General features: G+C 46.6%; 1 protein-coding gene across 1 annotated transcript in view; it reads left to right on the top strand.

The window, feature by feature from the left end:
• Positions 1-13741, top strand: part of muc5e (mucin 5e) — a 30308-nt gene extending 16567 nt beyond the window's left edge. The window contains exons 16-22 of the mRNA XM_072470811.1: positions 1757-1940; positions 2059-2269; positions 6658-6833; positions 10049-10118; positions 11376-11482; positions 12725-12824; positions 13344-13741. Coding sequence (XP_072326912.1) covers positions 1757-1940; positions 2059-2269; positions 6658-6833; positions 10049-10118; positions 11376-11482; positions 12725-12824; positions 13344-13497 — 1002 coding nt within the window. The 3' untranslated portion in view covers positions 13498-13741. The remainder of the gene's footprint in view (positions 1-1756; positions 1941-2058; positions 2270-6657; positions 6834-10048; positions 10119-11375; positions 11483-12724; positions 12825-13343) is intronic.
• Positions 13742-15672: the final 1931 nt, after the last annotated feature.

The raw sequence follows: 15672 nt of genomic DNA, 5'->3' as shown, positions 1-15672 counted from the left end.
TATTAGGTAAAGCTATTGCGCCTAGCCAATTGCAGTCACACAAAACAGACATTCATATATCTGCTTGTCATGTTAATCCGATGGTGGGAATAGCTGGGCCGACAGAAAGGAAATGGGTAGCCAGAGTCCTGCTGTGGATTGCCATCCGTGCTTCCTGTTTAATAGTTTGCAGTGTGAGCTTTTGGAAAGCAACGGTGATGCACTTAGAGTTAAATAGCTTTCAAACACGCAATGACAGGATCTTTAACGAGAACGATCACTTGGACAAGGTAGCAGAGGACTCCCAAGGACTTTGGAACCATGCTCAAGTATCATTTAATGCTTTCAGGAAGGATCATCCGGTGCCAGAAAAAGGCCCAGCATCCAAAATGAATAGTTGTTTGTTGACATTTTCACATGGACTGGACACCGGAGAATATATTGCCCTTCCTTAAATAGTAACGGTTTTTTAAAAAAAAGTAAAGTCACCATGGTCCCAAATGACCATAGGCCTTTGAGGGGGAAAGCCGACTGATGGTGGTTTAACCCGAGGACCAACACACCTCAGGCGAGGGGCAAGGTTGAGAAGGCAAGGCCTTCATGAATAATTCAACCAGTGTGGAAATTGAACCTGCACTGCTCTGCATCACAAACCAACCAGCTGTCTAGCCAACTGAGCTAAACCAGTAGCATGCGATCATTAGCATTGACTGGAATGACTAGAATAGATAAATGGGGTCTTGGTTCAAATGGATGCATCATACTAAAACAACGTAGACTTCATAAGGACCGAAGTTCCCACCAGTGGCCAATAGCTCCCTGCATCTGCCGCCGGAAAACCCACCGGGGGGGGGGGGGGGGGGGGGGAGGGGGGGGGCGGAGAGAGAGAGAAAGGGTTTCATTTAATTTGTCCCATTCTCCATATTGTTAGTCCACTGACATAAAATGTTGACCATTGTATTAAATCTATCACGGAACAAACACATTGTAATCAGTGCTTTCTAAAATAACCTCAACTTCGAGGTTTGCTTCTTCAGTTCGAACAATAGATTTTGGGAACATTAAAGTAGTACTGTCATTATGTTAAACTAATGACCAATATAGCAAAGCATTAAGAGTGTTAAACATCACAACAGAGTCCTGTTGTTACTTATCTGGTGTATCTCATTTTTACCTCTCACTTTATTTGAATAATAACTCGAACCAGCAGTAGATTCACACCTGCGGGTTTCCCGACGCGTGGTCTGGTCGCAATGGCAAACCCCATTGGCCGGCTGCAGGAATGGAAACTCCCATTGCCGGTGGGGGCGCACTGCGTCGGAAAAAGGATCGGGTGAGACGGAGAATCCCGCCCAGGATATTCCAATTCCAGGATATTCTCGCATGTTGTGCATGAAGGCAGACTTTTGCCTGTTTCCATAGCTAGTCATTCCTGGAACCGGTCGCTAGTCTGTCGCCAGAGGCTTATAGCTTAAGGGGTACCACTCCACATCAAGCGTGGCTTGAGAGTCTCTACCACTCTTACCGCCAGCCATTGGTGTGTTGGAAAGATTTGTCAGTCAACACTCAATATTTGGCCATGTTATGAATGCAGTTTCCTTCGCCCATCAAGTCCTGGGGTGCGACTTGAACCTGGAGTTACTGGCTCAGAGTCAGGACACTACCCACTGTGCCACAAGACCACCGAAACATAGGACTGCATTAATATATGTCGATATAGTCTTTCTTTCTTGTGGCTTGCAAAGTTCTTCTAAATTTGTATTATTTTCTTTCACAGTTAACTGTCAACAAAAAGGAAGTAAGTCTTCCCTACAGTGCAAACGGATTTGAGATTACTAAACTGGGCACCATCACATACATTTCTATTCCTGATATTCGAACAAGTATCACTGCTCTCCGTAATGCCTTTAGGATCAGAGTGCCAGAACAATTCTTCTTGGATAATACCCAAGGCCAGTGCGGTATGTGCTCTCTGACTATGCACAGTTCTGTGTAAAATTGTACATTGATAATTTTGCTGGTAGCATAAGCTTGTACATAACACCATAATACACTGCATAATTCTTTTTCTGACCTTAGGATCCTGCTCAAACAGCCTATCCAATTGCACCAGAAAGAATGGGAAAGTTGAATCACTGGATTGCTGCTCCCAAACAGCATACGACTGGAGAGTTTATGATCCCAAGAAGCCTTATTGTCAGTTACCTCCTCCTGATGTACCTTGCACCCCAACTACTCCTGCACCAACATGCAAACCTGAGGAAACAATATGTGATATCATTGCAGAAAAGTAAGCTCACTCATTGCTCCTTTTTTTTCAAAATAACATTCTGAGAGACAATCTATAAATGTATTAAATTATCTCAAATTGTATCGAGTCTAGAGCACAGAAACAGAGCAATCACCTAACTGGTTTATGTTGGTGGTTATGTTCCACGTATGGCGCCTCTACACCTCTACATTTATCCATTTGCATACTCTTATTCCTTTCTCCCTCGAGTGCTTACTTAACTACCCTGGATTCCCCTCAATTAATTACACATATTTAAAAGCAAAATACTGCAGACGCTGGAAATCTGAAATAAAAACAGATAATGCCAGATAAACGTAGCAGATCTGGCAGCATTTGTGGAGAAAGAGTTAACGTTTCAGATCTAAATGACTCTTCCTACAGGTCTGGGAAATGGGGCAGGTGGTGGAAGGAGGAGAATAGGGGGAACAGGAATCGGGGAAGGAGGGGAATGGGGAGGAGGGGTGAGCTGACGGACAAAGCCTTGTCCCATGAGAATCAGGTGAGGATGAGGGCCTCCCTGGTCTTCCGGGCATGCCGGAGCCTCGCCGCCGCCTGTCCTCCATCCTCTGGCTCCTCCTGCATGTCCTCCCTAGGCTCATCTTCCATCCACTCCTGGTCTGCCTCCTCTTCAGATGAGGCCGCATGGCCCTCCTCCTCCTCGATCATGTCACTCCGCTGCTATGCCAAGTTGTGGAGGGCACAACAAACCACCACAAAGCGGGAAGACCTCTTGGGGGCGCACTGCAGTGCACTTGAGCCACTTGAGAATATTTTGATAATTAAACGATCAACAGTAACAAATATTTGAAAATCCACTATGTAACATTCCACATATCACACTAACCATTGAACAACAAGGAAACATCACTGTTCCATATTGGTCCCAATACAAAGTAATATCAGCTCATTTTCACAAAGAAAAAACGGTATGACCCCTCGCAGGTTTCTCAACAGAACCGGGGGATAAGCCTGAGAATGTGTGATCATATCCACAACTTTGTTGCAGAAATGATCTGTCCATCAATGTGTGACTTGTTCCATGTATCAGTGCCATTCTCCGTCCAGGAGCCGCAGCTGTGCAGGCCCTCCCACAGGGCCCAATCTTACCAAATCCTGGCATCCTCATAATCCACTGGCATTCAAGGTGTAGTTGAACATCCATGACTTCCAACATGTTTAACCCACGGTGATGTGTCAGTTACATGCAGCACTCACCACACCAGCAACAAAAGTATCAGCAATCTGCAAAAGCATTTCTTCAACAGTAGGTGGCCCATTTGAAACAATCTTGCGCACCGGGTCCCGCAGCATCTACTTACTTCAAACTACGTTGCCTTCTGGACTCATACGTCTACGACTCTGGTGTTCCCAGGTGTCTTAGAAAAAATTGTCCTTCCTTCCGGCTACAGAAAAGGAAGGAAACAGCAACAGCAGCCTAGAGGCATTCCCAGCAGGGGCAAGCAGTAAACACAACCTGCAATTATTTTAGTTTATTGGCACCCAGAACACACTCCCAACCTCCTCCCCCCCCCCCCCCCCCCCCCCCAGCCCTACATCAAATGAAAGGCTCACCAGCCCACAGGAAAAGGCCACTCCAACACGGAGCATGGCAAAGGAGAGCGAGAAAAACATTCCACCGCTCTCAAGAGGGGCACGATTCAGTCCAGAACAGGTCCGGCACATTATAAACCAAACCAAACACAGAGCAACCACCGACCGAAAAGACAAAACGGGCCGGAGGACAACAAAGACACCAGCCATACACCAAGGACGAAAACCAACACAAGAAAAAATGAACAACGTTACCAGCTGCCAAGGCAGCCGGCCCCAGCAAGACCTACAATCCTACAATGGCGGGAGGGTGTTACACAGCAACCCAAACCATCAGAAAAGGACACCGACAGGGGAAGAAGGAGAGAGAACACCCCACCCCTTCACTAGCTCTGGTACCATGCACCAGAAGAAAACACAAAACAGGCAGGAACGGGGACGCCAGCTGCGCACAAAAGACAGAAACGAGACAAAAATCTAAAAGAATGCAATACTGCCAACTGCTGAGTCAGCGCATCCCTTCCCCCCCGCACCCCGCGCCCCGTGGCCCCAACAGCAGACCTACATTAATGGAAAGGCGCTCAATGCATGTACAGGAAAGCATGTATGCTAACGTCAGTGCGTGCATAGCATGAATAACTGCGTGTGCATGCCAGTTAGAGTGCGAGTATGTGAGAGCGAGCAGCACAAACCACCCAAAACGGTCATGCCAACATGGGGCACAGCAGAAGAAGGAGAGAGAACACAGGGCTACTCACCTCCTCAGCAGCCATTGTGCCAGCTTCACATTTTTAAAAAGGAGTACTAAACAATGGCCACGTGATTTGTCACTGGGGAGCTGATTAATTCCCGGGAGGCCGTTACATTCAACTTCAATCTCACTATTGAGATGGCAATTAATGCAAATTGGGGTTAATGATATGCTCTCCATATTTGGGCGAGATCCGGAACTCACCACCGGGTGCCGGTCAGTTAGATAGTAAACTGATTTGCTCTCGGTCCAAATCTTGATTTTGGCCTTTCCCGCTATTTAATCGGTACTCTCAAATCTGCGCTGTGCATAATGTGGTGGTTAAATCACACCCAATTTATTTGCCAACAGCATTGTAACATTGAAATAAAGGGACAGCAGGGATACAAAATTAGCAAAGTGACAGAAAGCAGGGAGCAGTATTAAATGGTTGTTTTTCAGAGTGGAGGAAGGCATACATTAGTGCTCCTCAGATGTCAGAATGGGGACCACTGCTTTTAATGATATATATTAGTGGCTTGGTTGGGTGAATAAGGCACAATTTCAAAACTTGTCGATGACTCAAATCTTGGAAGGTTAACGAACAGTGAAGAGGATAGGGAGGGACTCCAAGAATACATGCACTGACTGATGGAATGAGCGGACACATGGCAGATGACACTTAACACAGGATTGTGTAAAGTGCAACATTTCGCAAGGAGAGGCAATATGAAGTGAATGGTACAATTCTAATGGGGGACACTAAACCAGGGGCACTTAGGGGTGTATGTGGAAGATTGGTAAAGATGACAGATCAGGTTGAGAAAGTGATTATAGAAACATATGGAATCATAAGTTTCATAAATATGATCATAGAGTGCAGAAGCATGCAAGTTATAACAAATCGTTATAAAACACTGGGTCAGCCACAACTGGAGCATCATGTCCATTTCTAGACATTGCACTTCAAGAAGGATGTGAAGTCCTTGGAGAAGGCACGGAAGAGATTTATTAGAATGGTTAGAGGGATAAAGGATTTCAGTTATGTGGATCGTATGAAAAGGTTGGCTTTGCTCTCCTTAAAGAGGAATTTGACTGAGAACAATCTCAGCTTCTCAAGTCTGTTCCTACAACTAATTTTCCTGGTTTTATTCTAGTAAAACCCATTTGTATCTTTGCCAAGCACTTGACATTCTTCCTAATGTTTTAAGCTATTGGCTCATTATTGATATAACATTAATGTTTTTTACTTAAATGTCTCCTTCTCTCTGCGCTCATGCAGAAATTTTGAAATGTTGGGCTTAATTTAACATGGGGGCTGGGGGTGGGGGGGCAATGGCAGATGGTGGGGTGGGGGATCAGTGAACTTGCCTCTCTTTGGCCTGCCTGCTCCACAGCCATTTAACAGCCATTGGCCTTGAGGTGGGACTTCTGCCCCCATTACAAAGGGGGTCCCACCTCTGCGAGCCTCCGGTCCATGAAAAGGAGAGGTGGAATACCTTCGGGAAGGGTTTCCCCAGCGCACCCATCTAATTGGCAATAAGGCCACCAGTCTTTACCTAGCCACCGAGGCACTTGGCCTGGACCTTCCAACACCAGATATTTCCAAGTACCGCATGAGGAGGCCCTTAAATGGCCACTTATAGGAAATTAAATGCCTCACTTGGCCCAAGAGTGAGTGGGATACTGATGCCACCCCACCATGGGTAAAATACCTGCTGGGTTGGAAACCAACATGACGCCGCTACCATGACACCCAATTCTATCCATGCCCTTCCTGGCAGCCGGCTCCTGAGGACGGCTTAAAATTCCAACATCCCCTTGAAAATAGGTGGCGTGATGAAAAAGGCTACTGATATCGGTGTATATGTAAGTGCATTACCGTCTTTGAGATTAGATAATCTGTTATATCTAAGTAACCAGTAAATGGCAGTTTACATCAGAGCAAAGCTGTGGAAAAAATGCTTTTCAATGAAATACTGACTGGTTCCAACAAGCTAAGCATCTGAAATCTAAAAAATTTAGGTAAGCATATTTTATATGAAGGAGTAGAAAAATGAACCATTCGCAATTTTTAAGTGTGCTTCTCTTTCCCACTACGCAGGCCATTTGAAGAGTGCAGCAAGAAGATCGACCTTGGAAAGTACATCAAGACTTGTCACTTTGACCATTGCCAGCTGAATTCCACTGTTGACTGTTCAAGCTTGGAAGCTGCTGCTATGGCTTGTGCGAGCATAGGCATCTGTGTTAATTGGAGACCTTTCACAAATGAAAAGTGCAGTGAGTATTTCAAATTTTGAAAGAGACTAAGTACCTATCTTTTATAAGGCCACGAAGAAGTCCACACTGAGTATTTCAAAGAAACTTAGTTCATTTACTCTGGCTACGACGGTAGATCCCAACTGGGTCTGCCGGTCCCAAACTGGCCGGCTTTATATACCTTACAGCCATACACTGTTTAGAGGTCCTCTGCCCCCTTATCGGCAGAGCTTATATTCTGCACGTCCATGGGGAAGTACTTGCAGGTTATAACACTATCCAAGAAAATAACTAAGAAGCACTCTTAAATTGCGGAGAGTTATTCTGTATGTAATGGACAATGGTGGACAAATCCTATTCCAAATCAGATCCCAGTAAAATTAAAAAATGCTAGTTTATATGAAATGCCATAAGTTTCCTTGCAGGTTGTGACAAATTTGCGCCATAATACAAAGGAAAGGTGGGCACACTTTGCGTGGAATTGTGTGGAATTTTGCAATCCGCCCCCCAACATGGCATGTTTTCCAGTGTGGAGGGGAAGCTTGCCATTGGATGCCAGTGGTACTTTCTGGTCCTGCCGATGTGTGGACAAATCCTATTCCAAATCAGGGGCGTCATTCTCCGACCCCCCAGCAGGTCGGAGAATGGCCGTTGGCCGCCGTGAATCCCGCCCCCGCCGGTTGCCGAAGTCTCCGGTACCGGAGATTGGGCGGGGGCGGGAATCGGGCCGCGCCGGTTGGCGGGCCCCCCCGCTCAATTCTCCGGCCCAGATGGGCCGAAGTCCCGCCGAGAAATTGCCTTGTCCCGCCGGCGTAAATTAAAGTAGGTATTTACCGGCGGGACAAGGCGGCGTGGGCGGTCTCCGGGGTCCTGGGGGGGGGGCGCGGGGCGATCTGACCCCGGATGGTGCCCACCGATCCGCGGGCGGGCCTGTGCCGTGGGGGCACTCTTTCCCTTCCGCCTCCGCAACGGTCTCCGCCATGGCGGAGGCGGAAGAGACTCTCCCCACTGCGCATGCGCGGGAAACTGTCAGCGGCCACTGACACTCCCGCGCATGCGCCGCCCGGGGATGTCATTTCCGCACCAGCTGGCGGGGCACAAAGGCCGTTTCCGCCAGCTGGCGGGGCGGAAATCCCTCCGGCGTCGGCCTAGCCCCGCAATGTTGGGGCTCGGCCCCCAAAGATGCGGAGCATTCCGCACCTTTGGGGCGGCGCGATGCCCGTCTGATTGGCGCCGTTTTGGGCGCCAGTCGGCGGACATCCCGCCGTTGGGGGAGAATTTCGCCCCAGATCCCAATAAAAATTTTTAAATGCTAGTTTATATGAAAGGCCATAAGTTTCCTTGCAGCTTGTGCCAAATTCACTCCATAATACAAAGGGAAGGTGGGCACAACACATTGCATGGAATTTGTGTGGCTCGCTCATCCCGCTGTCAGGGAAGCATCAGAAAGACACCAGAGTGAGATAACAGCTTCCAGTTGGGTGTTGGTGTAGCCCGCATGGGAAGTCCTTCAATGAATGTTTTTTTTTTAAATGCTTGATGAGGACAGAGTACAGAGATATGAGAAAAAAGCTAAAAAAGTGAATTTACTAGATTTATTATGAGTTGAAAAAGAAAACCATGGATAAAATAATCAGGTAAACGAATCTCCAAGGCCTGACGTTGAGTATGCTAAGAAAATGTCATTGTTCTAGTCATGATTTTCCAAAACTCTGATTCAGGAATTGTCCCTTTTGGATTGGAAAATTAAGAAAAGTAGAAATATTAAATCAGGAGATTGCAGGCATTTCCGTCCAATGTCCATTGGGGCAAGTTACTGGAATTTATTATTAGGACTGATGTCTGAACCAAAGAACACAAAGGACGGGAATCGGTCCCCTCACGGCGTGACGTCCGTCAGCAGAGGCAGCTCACCATTGGCGCCGGTGGGATCTTCTGGTCTTGCTGATGTCTATGGCATTTTACATGGTTCACCCGTCCCACTGCCGGGGGGATCCGGCATAGAGGGAAGAGCCTCGAAAAATTCCACCATGTGAAGGGCCGGATAATCCCACTCATAGTTGCATTTATGTCTATTTGGGCAACTGCCAGATTTTCTTCTCTCATGGTCAGGTAAACAATGGAGATATAGGTCTTAATGGAACTCCTAAGCACTGTGGGTGCACACCACATAGACTGCCATGGTTCAAGGAGATGGCTCAACAGCACCTTCTCACAGACAATTAGAGATGGGCTGTAAGTATGATGGCCTATAGCCAGCGACGCCCACTGTAATTACAAACACATCAAGTTCAGTAATCTGTATGATTGCTTGTGTGTAACTTTATCTGGGAGTGCACCAGTCTTCAAGAAACCTAAAAGAAATTTTGAAGACCCATTTTCAAAGTCCTGTCACAACCCAATCATGAATGATGCTGGACAATTAAGCAAGGGCGGCACGGTAGCACAGTGGTTAGCACGGCTGCCTCCCAGTGCCAGGGATCCAAGTTCGACTCTGACTTTGGGTGACTGTGTGGAGTTTGCACTTTCTCCCCGTGTCTGCGTGAGTTTCCTCCGAATGCTCCGGTTTGCTCCGAGTGTCCAAAAATGTGCAGGTAAGGTGGATTGGCCATGCTAAATTGCTCCTTAGTGTCCAAAGATTAGATGCCATTACAGGGATAGGGTGGGGGAGAGCGCCGAGGTGGGGTGCTCTTTCGAAGAGTCAGTGCAGACTCAATGGACCGAATTGGCTCCTTCTGCAATGTAGGGATACTATGATTCTATGAACTCACTGGTGGAAGAGGCTGTACAAATATCTCCATCTTCAATGATAGAGGATCCCAACACATCAATGCAAAAGATAAGGCTGAAGCATTTGTTACAATCTTCAGCCAGGAGGTATCACCATTCCTTCACTGAGGTTGGGTCAAAATCCTGGAACTCCCTCCTTAACAGCATTGTGGGTGCACCTACACCATGTGGCCTGCAGCAGTTCAATAAGGCACCTCATCACCACCTTCTCAAGAGCAATTAAGGATGGGCAATAAATGCCGGTCTGGAGAGTGGCACCCATATCCCTTAAATGAATAAAACAAAATAAACAAAATAGGAAGCTTATTTATATGTAATTATATTATGCATGCAACATATAAGAAACTGTAATTCCTTTAGCTGTTAATGGAATGCTTATGCAGTAGCTTTAATATAATTGCTTGCATTACTAAATTCTATACTAAATTTTTTTTTTTAAATTCAAGACTATTCATGTGACCGAGATTTAGTTTATAACTTTTGTCGGAAGAAGGAAGATGATTCTTGTGTGAACCAGTAAGTACATTCCCATCTTTCAATAGTCCATGGAGAGGGTTGCATGTGGCGCAGTGGTTAGCACTGGGACTACAGCGCTGAGGACCCGTGTTCAAATCCTGGCTCTGGGTCACTGTCCATGTGGAGTTTGCACATTCTCCCCGTGTCTGCGTGGGCTTCGCCCCCACAACCCAAATATGTGCAGGTTTGGTGGATTAGCCACGCTAAATTGCCCCTTAATTAGAAAAAATAATTGAGTACTCTAAATTTATTTTTAAAAAACAGTCCATGGAGCATGGTCCAACGGACCATGTGTCAGAAAAACAGCTAGCCACGGCGCAATGTGACTGTTGAAAGCCAGGAGATTCCGCACCCGGGATCTACTCCGCTCGCAACGCCTCGCGGGATTGCGCTGAATCTCGTGAAACGTTGCGTTGTAAATCCCACCCACAATTGGCGGGACCACTTTTCAGCAAATCTGCTATTAGAGCGTGACAGTTAGTCTCACTGTAATGAGCAGATTCCCAAGGTACATGAGGCTTTGGGATTCAACCCCTTTCCTCAGAGGCCTCAGCTGAACACCATTCATCATTGGTCCCCACCAACGGGGACTAGATGGAATGTCACTCATGGGGGTATCCCAGGAGATCGGAGGTCCCCCAACTGCATGCCCTTTGGGGCACTACTGGTGCCAACCTGGCACCATCAGCCAGACATCCTGGCAGTGCCACCTCACACTGCCAAAGTGCCCAGGTGGCACAGTAGGCTGGCATGAGCACTGCCAGGTTGGTATTGCCAAGGTTCCAAGCTGGTATTTTTTGTGTGCGCACATTCGGGCCAGGGCTGTCTGCCATGGGTCTTGCGGGGGGAGGTGCGGGGGGCTGGGGACCCTCCAATATTGTGTTTGGGCGGGGCAGGGGGGTGGGGAGGTCAGAGATGGGGCTGCTAATTAAAAATAGCGTCCCAAACTCTCGCAACAATGGGGAGTTAGGGCGAGCAGAGCTCCCCACTGTAGAAAACGGGACTATCTGCGACCTCGGTCATGCGTTCCCTTTCAGGCCCCTTATTCAACGCGAGTCATCGAGTTGAATAGCTATGCGTTTCTCGGCACAGCGAGTGCTGGGAAACACGTGGCTGAACACGTCCACTCAGTGACTTTGTTCCCTTTTGGAGGAATCGTGCCCTGTGTCGCAATAATTCTTTTTCAAGTTATAACTTAACAAATATATATTTTTAATGTTACTGATAATCTTTAAAAAATGCCTGATCATTTTTCAGATTGGTAATTCCTGGAAGAAAATATCCCGCTGCTATGGAGGGGTGCTTTTGTCCAGATGGGATGATGTTGGCAGAGAACAATACTAAATGTATTGCTACATGTGATGGTAAGCCAGTTTATTTTCAAAGAGGGTTTTCACTACAGTAACAACTTACAAAAATAAAAAACCACCCCAAGGCACTTCACAGGAGCATTATCAATAAATGTTGACACAGAACCTCATAAAGAGATATTAGGACAGCTGATTAAAAGCTGAGACCAAGAGTTAATGAGTTTCTTAAAGGGGGATTAAGAAGTAGCGAGGTCGAGAGGTTAAGAGAGGGAATTCCGGCATTTAACAGACAGACATTATTTTTGAAGAAATATATTTTGTATTAATGAATTAAGAAGTTGGGGGCGGCAGTGGTTAGCACTGCTGCCTCACGGCGCCGAGAACCCAGGTTCAATCCTGGCCTTGGGTCACTGTCCGTGTGGAGTTTGCACAAGCTCCCTGTGTCTGCGTGGGTCACACCCCCACAACCTAACGCTGTGCAGGATCGGTAGATTGGCCATGCTAAATTGCCCCTTAATTGGAAATAAAAACAATTGGGTACTCTTAAAAAAAAATGTAAATGTATTAACCAGTTGAGATAAGTCAGCTTTAGCCAGGGTTTTTAAATAATTTCAAGAGAGTTCAGTTGATAATATATTTTGGAGACCAGTCCATACTTACCCGACTTAATCCCAATACCAAATTCTCTAGAATTAAAATAAGCCACGCAATTGCTCCTTTAATGGAGATGGAGTACCAGGTCAGGAAGTTTCACGACTCAAGTTTCCCGCATCCTCCGTGAATATCTGGCCCATTGCGTCAATTTCACAATTGACATTTATCATATTAAAGTCCCAGCTGCACTAAGTTCCATTTAAAACGTTTCTATTAAGGTTGACCTCTTTTCTTAGCTAATGTCTCTCCATTAATTATATTTCATTGATACCACACCATCTCCTCTTCAGCTGAGAGAGTACAGGTATATCTGTCTGATTTACTTGCCTCCCCATCAACAGCTCTCCCCACTGAGTGATGACCTGGACATTAACATTGTGAATTGACTCATAATAGTTCACCTAAAGAGCATTTCCCTCTTTTATACGCTGAAAGTGGTGCTCGTTAACATGATGAATTCAGTTAGAAAAGCAGGGCATTTGATAAAGCAACATAACTGGCTGGGGAAATAAAGGCTTCTACAACAAGGAGCAGATGTATATTAACATTGTATCACACCAGAAATGATCTTCACTTTTCCTCGACAAATTAATTTGATCGCTGACTCGTGAATGAGTTGCTAACTTTTCTTTGCCTTTGCAGTTTGCAAGCCCACGTTACATATGGAAATAATTGTCAAGGACGATTGTGAAGCAAATGTTAAAGTGAACCAGTGTGAAGGGACATGCTTTTCAATGACCAAGTAAGTATACTTTTCAATTATTTATACTTACCTTGAATAGCACACCATGAGGCAGTGTAAATAAGTCTCTGATCACCTTTCAAACTATGCAGTACTTACAGCATAGGAACAGGCCATTCAGCCCAACTGACCTGTGTTGGTATTTATCCTCCACGCAAACTTCCTCCTACCTTCCTTAACTCACTCTAACAACACTCCCATATTCGTTTCTCCCTCATGTACTTCCAAGCTTCCTCTTAAATGCAGTTTAATTCTTCTCGGCAATTTGCCTCGACTGTGCCATGTGGTAGCAAATTGCACATTCTAAGAGTGATTCTAAGACCGATTACACTTGTGCCTTCCATTACTTCTACTCACATCCTGTGTGTGCATGGCAAGATTTTTCCAGCTGCCCTTTTTCCCGATGCCTCTACAGGTTCTATTGAAAGCTCACATGTCAGTAAAGGCCTTATCGATGCGGTTATACACATTTTGCGTTTGTTGGAAAGGTTTACCTCACAATGTCATTTTCTTTTCCAGGTATAACTTTGATATAAATGCCTTGCAACATATTTGCCAATGTTGCCGTGCACGAGAGACAGAAGAGAAGTCAGTGAAACTGCAGTGCAAGAATGGAACTACAAAGACATACAAGTATACTGACATCAAGTCATGTATCTGCCAAAAAACTTAAAATGGCAACGACTAGCCGTTTCAAGGAAACCTGCCATGAGCTAGAGGTCATAATTCCAATATCCTACCTAGAAAGCCGGCTTAGTCTAAATTTCATAGATGTCATAGATTTTAATTGCTCTCGGTGCAATATTGCCACAAATATCGCTATCTGTTCCGCAATAGTTGTGCAGCATTTTTACTTTCTGAAACCTGTCAATGATTGTACTGTTAGAATTGTGAATCAATAAACAACCTTGCAAATACTCAAACTTTCTCTTTTTATTCTGAGTTCTAACTTATTTTGAAACAAAAGCCAAATGTGCAAAGCTCACCCACAATTAAACCAAGCAACAACTGTGGGCATGATACATGGACAAGTGAGACCGTTTTGTGTCTGCGCAGATTGCTTTGCAATCCAAGTTCCCACATTAACCCTCAGTTGCTAACAAGAGGAACTTCTATCTCTACTTTTGCTTCAATACCTTCTACAACACCCTGAAAGCCATTTCTAATGTTCTATCGAGTATACAAGCAAACAGCAGGAATAGGCCATTCAGCCCCTCGAGCCTGCTCCACCATTTAATAAGATCATGGCTCATCTAACACTAACCCCAAATTTGCATCCCACCTACCCCCAACAAACTATCCCCCGACGCTTATCAAGAATCAATCCTCCGCTGCCTTAGAAATATTCAAAGACTGCTTCCACTGCCTTTTCACGACTCTCTGGCGGAAAGCATTTTGCCTCATCTCCGTTTTAAATGGGCGACCCCTTATTTTTAAACCTGTGTTTTTCAAACATTTTTCCTGGGATCCACTTTTGTCAACCAGTCGACCTTTGCGAGCCACGCTCGTCAACCTTTGTGACACACACCATGTTCGCTTACATTTAATGCAAAAGGGGAGCCTGCTTGATCCTCACGCCAATCAGGTTCACAGGAGGAGGGCGAAATGCACATACCAGGTGCAGAGTTCAGCCAATTCTTTGTGCCATCTTCATCTTTGTGAGGATGGAAAATCCAACCTCGCACATGTAGGTCATTGTGAAGGGCAATAACAATGAAATGCTTGTTTTATTCAGCATTGGTACTTCTGGGAGATGCTACTCCAGAATGCTGACAACCTCTTGGCCCTTTGTTGTGTTTTTAATGTGCTGCCACAGATCATGTACAGCAGCTTAGTCTTTTCATTTGGAGTCAGCTGTTAAGTCTAAAGAAATCTTTCACCTCCCACTTCTGTTTCAAAATCTTAATCTTCTCCTCTCATTTGTCAGTATTTCCCTGCATATAATACACATGGCCTTTGCATTCGTTTTTGCATTGACACAAGTGACCAAACCATCTTTATACTGCTTTGATCCGGAGTAGAATTTCTTCTTTGTAGGCTGTTAACCAGATGCTCTGGAGCTCTGTACAGAGCTAATACTAGCTCTGCTCTGTGCTGCTCTGGACTCTCTCGCACAGCCCTCTCCAGCAGATTCAGATGTGAGATCCTGTCCAGTGGGCACTCTGCCTATCTAACTGTCTCGTGTAAGAAAATAATTCATCTTCACAGTCGCTTGCGTTATTTGCCAGCAGCTAGAAAATGAAAGATATGGGGCGCTATTCTTCCCCCCCCCCCCCCACAGGGTGGGAGAATCGCCGGGGCGCCGCGCGAATCGCGCCACACCGCCCAGACCCCCGCACGCGATTCTCCCACCCCCCGGAAACCAGCGGTGCGCGATTCGAACCGGGCCGCTCGGAGAACCGGCGAGCGGCCATTCTCCGGCCCAGATGGGCCGAGCGGCCGCTACGACACGACAGGTTCCCGACGGCGTCGTCCACCCCTGGTCGCTGCCGGCGGGAACTCTGCGGGAACGCTGGGGGGGCGGCCTGTGGGGGAGGGATGGAGGCTCCTTCACCGGGGTGGCCTCCGATGGGGTCTAGCCCGCGATCGGGGCCCACCGATCAGCGGGTCGGCCTTTACCCCCCCAGCCTACCTCCTTCCACATGCGGCCCCAGAACACCGCCGCCATGTTGGTGAGGGGCCGGCGTGCGTAAGACGTTCCCCACGCATGCGCAAGATGGCGTGGCCCAACTGCACATGCGCAGGATTGGGCTGCCCCAACTGCGCATGCACGGGTTGGCACGGCACCCATTTGGCCCCTATGGGGGCCAGAAAAGGTTGTGCCCAGGCCCTGTTCGCGCCGTCGTGA

Source organism: Scyliorhinus torazame, chromosome 13 (assembly GCF_047496885.1).
Source record: "Scyliorhinus torazame isolate Kashiwa2021f chromosome 13, sScyTor2.1, whole genome shotgun sequence".
In the NCBI taxonomy this organism is placed as follows: Eukaryota; Metazoa; Chordata; class Chondrichthyes; order Carcharhiniformes; family Scyliorhinidae; genus Scyliorhinus; species Scyliorhinus torazame.
The sequence above is the reverse complement of the archived record's forward strand: the minus strand, read 5'-3'. Positions and strand labels throughout refer to the sequence as shown.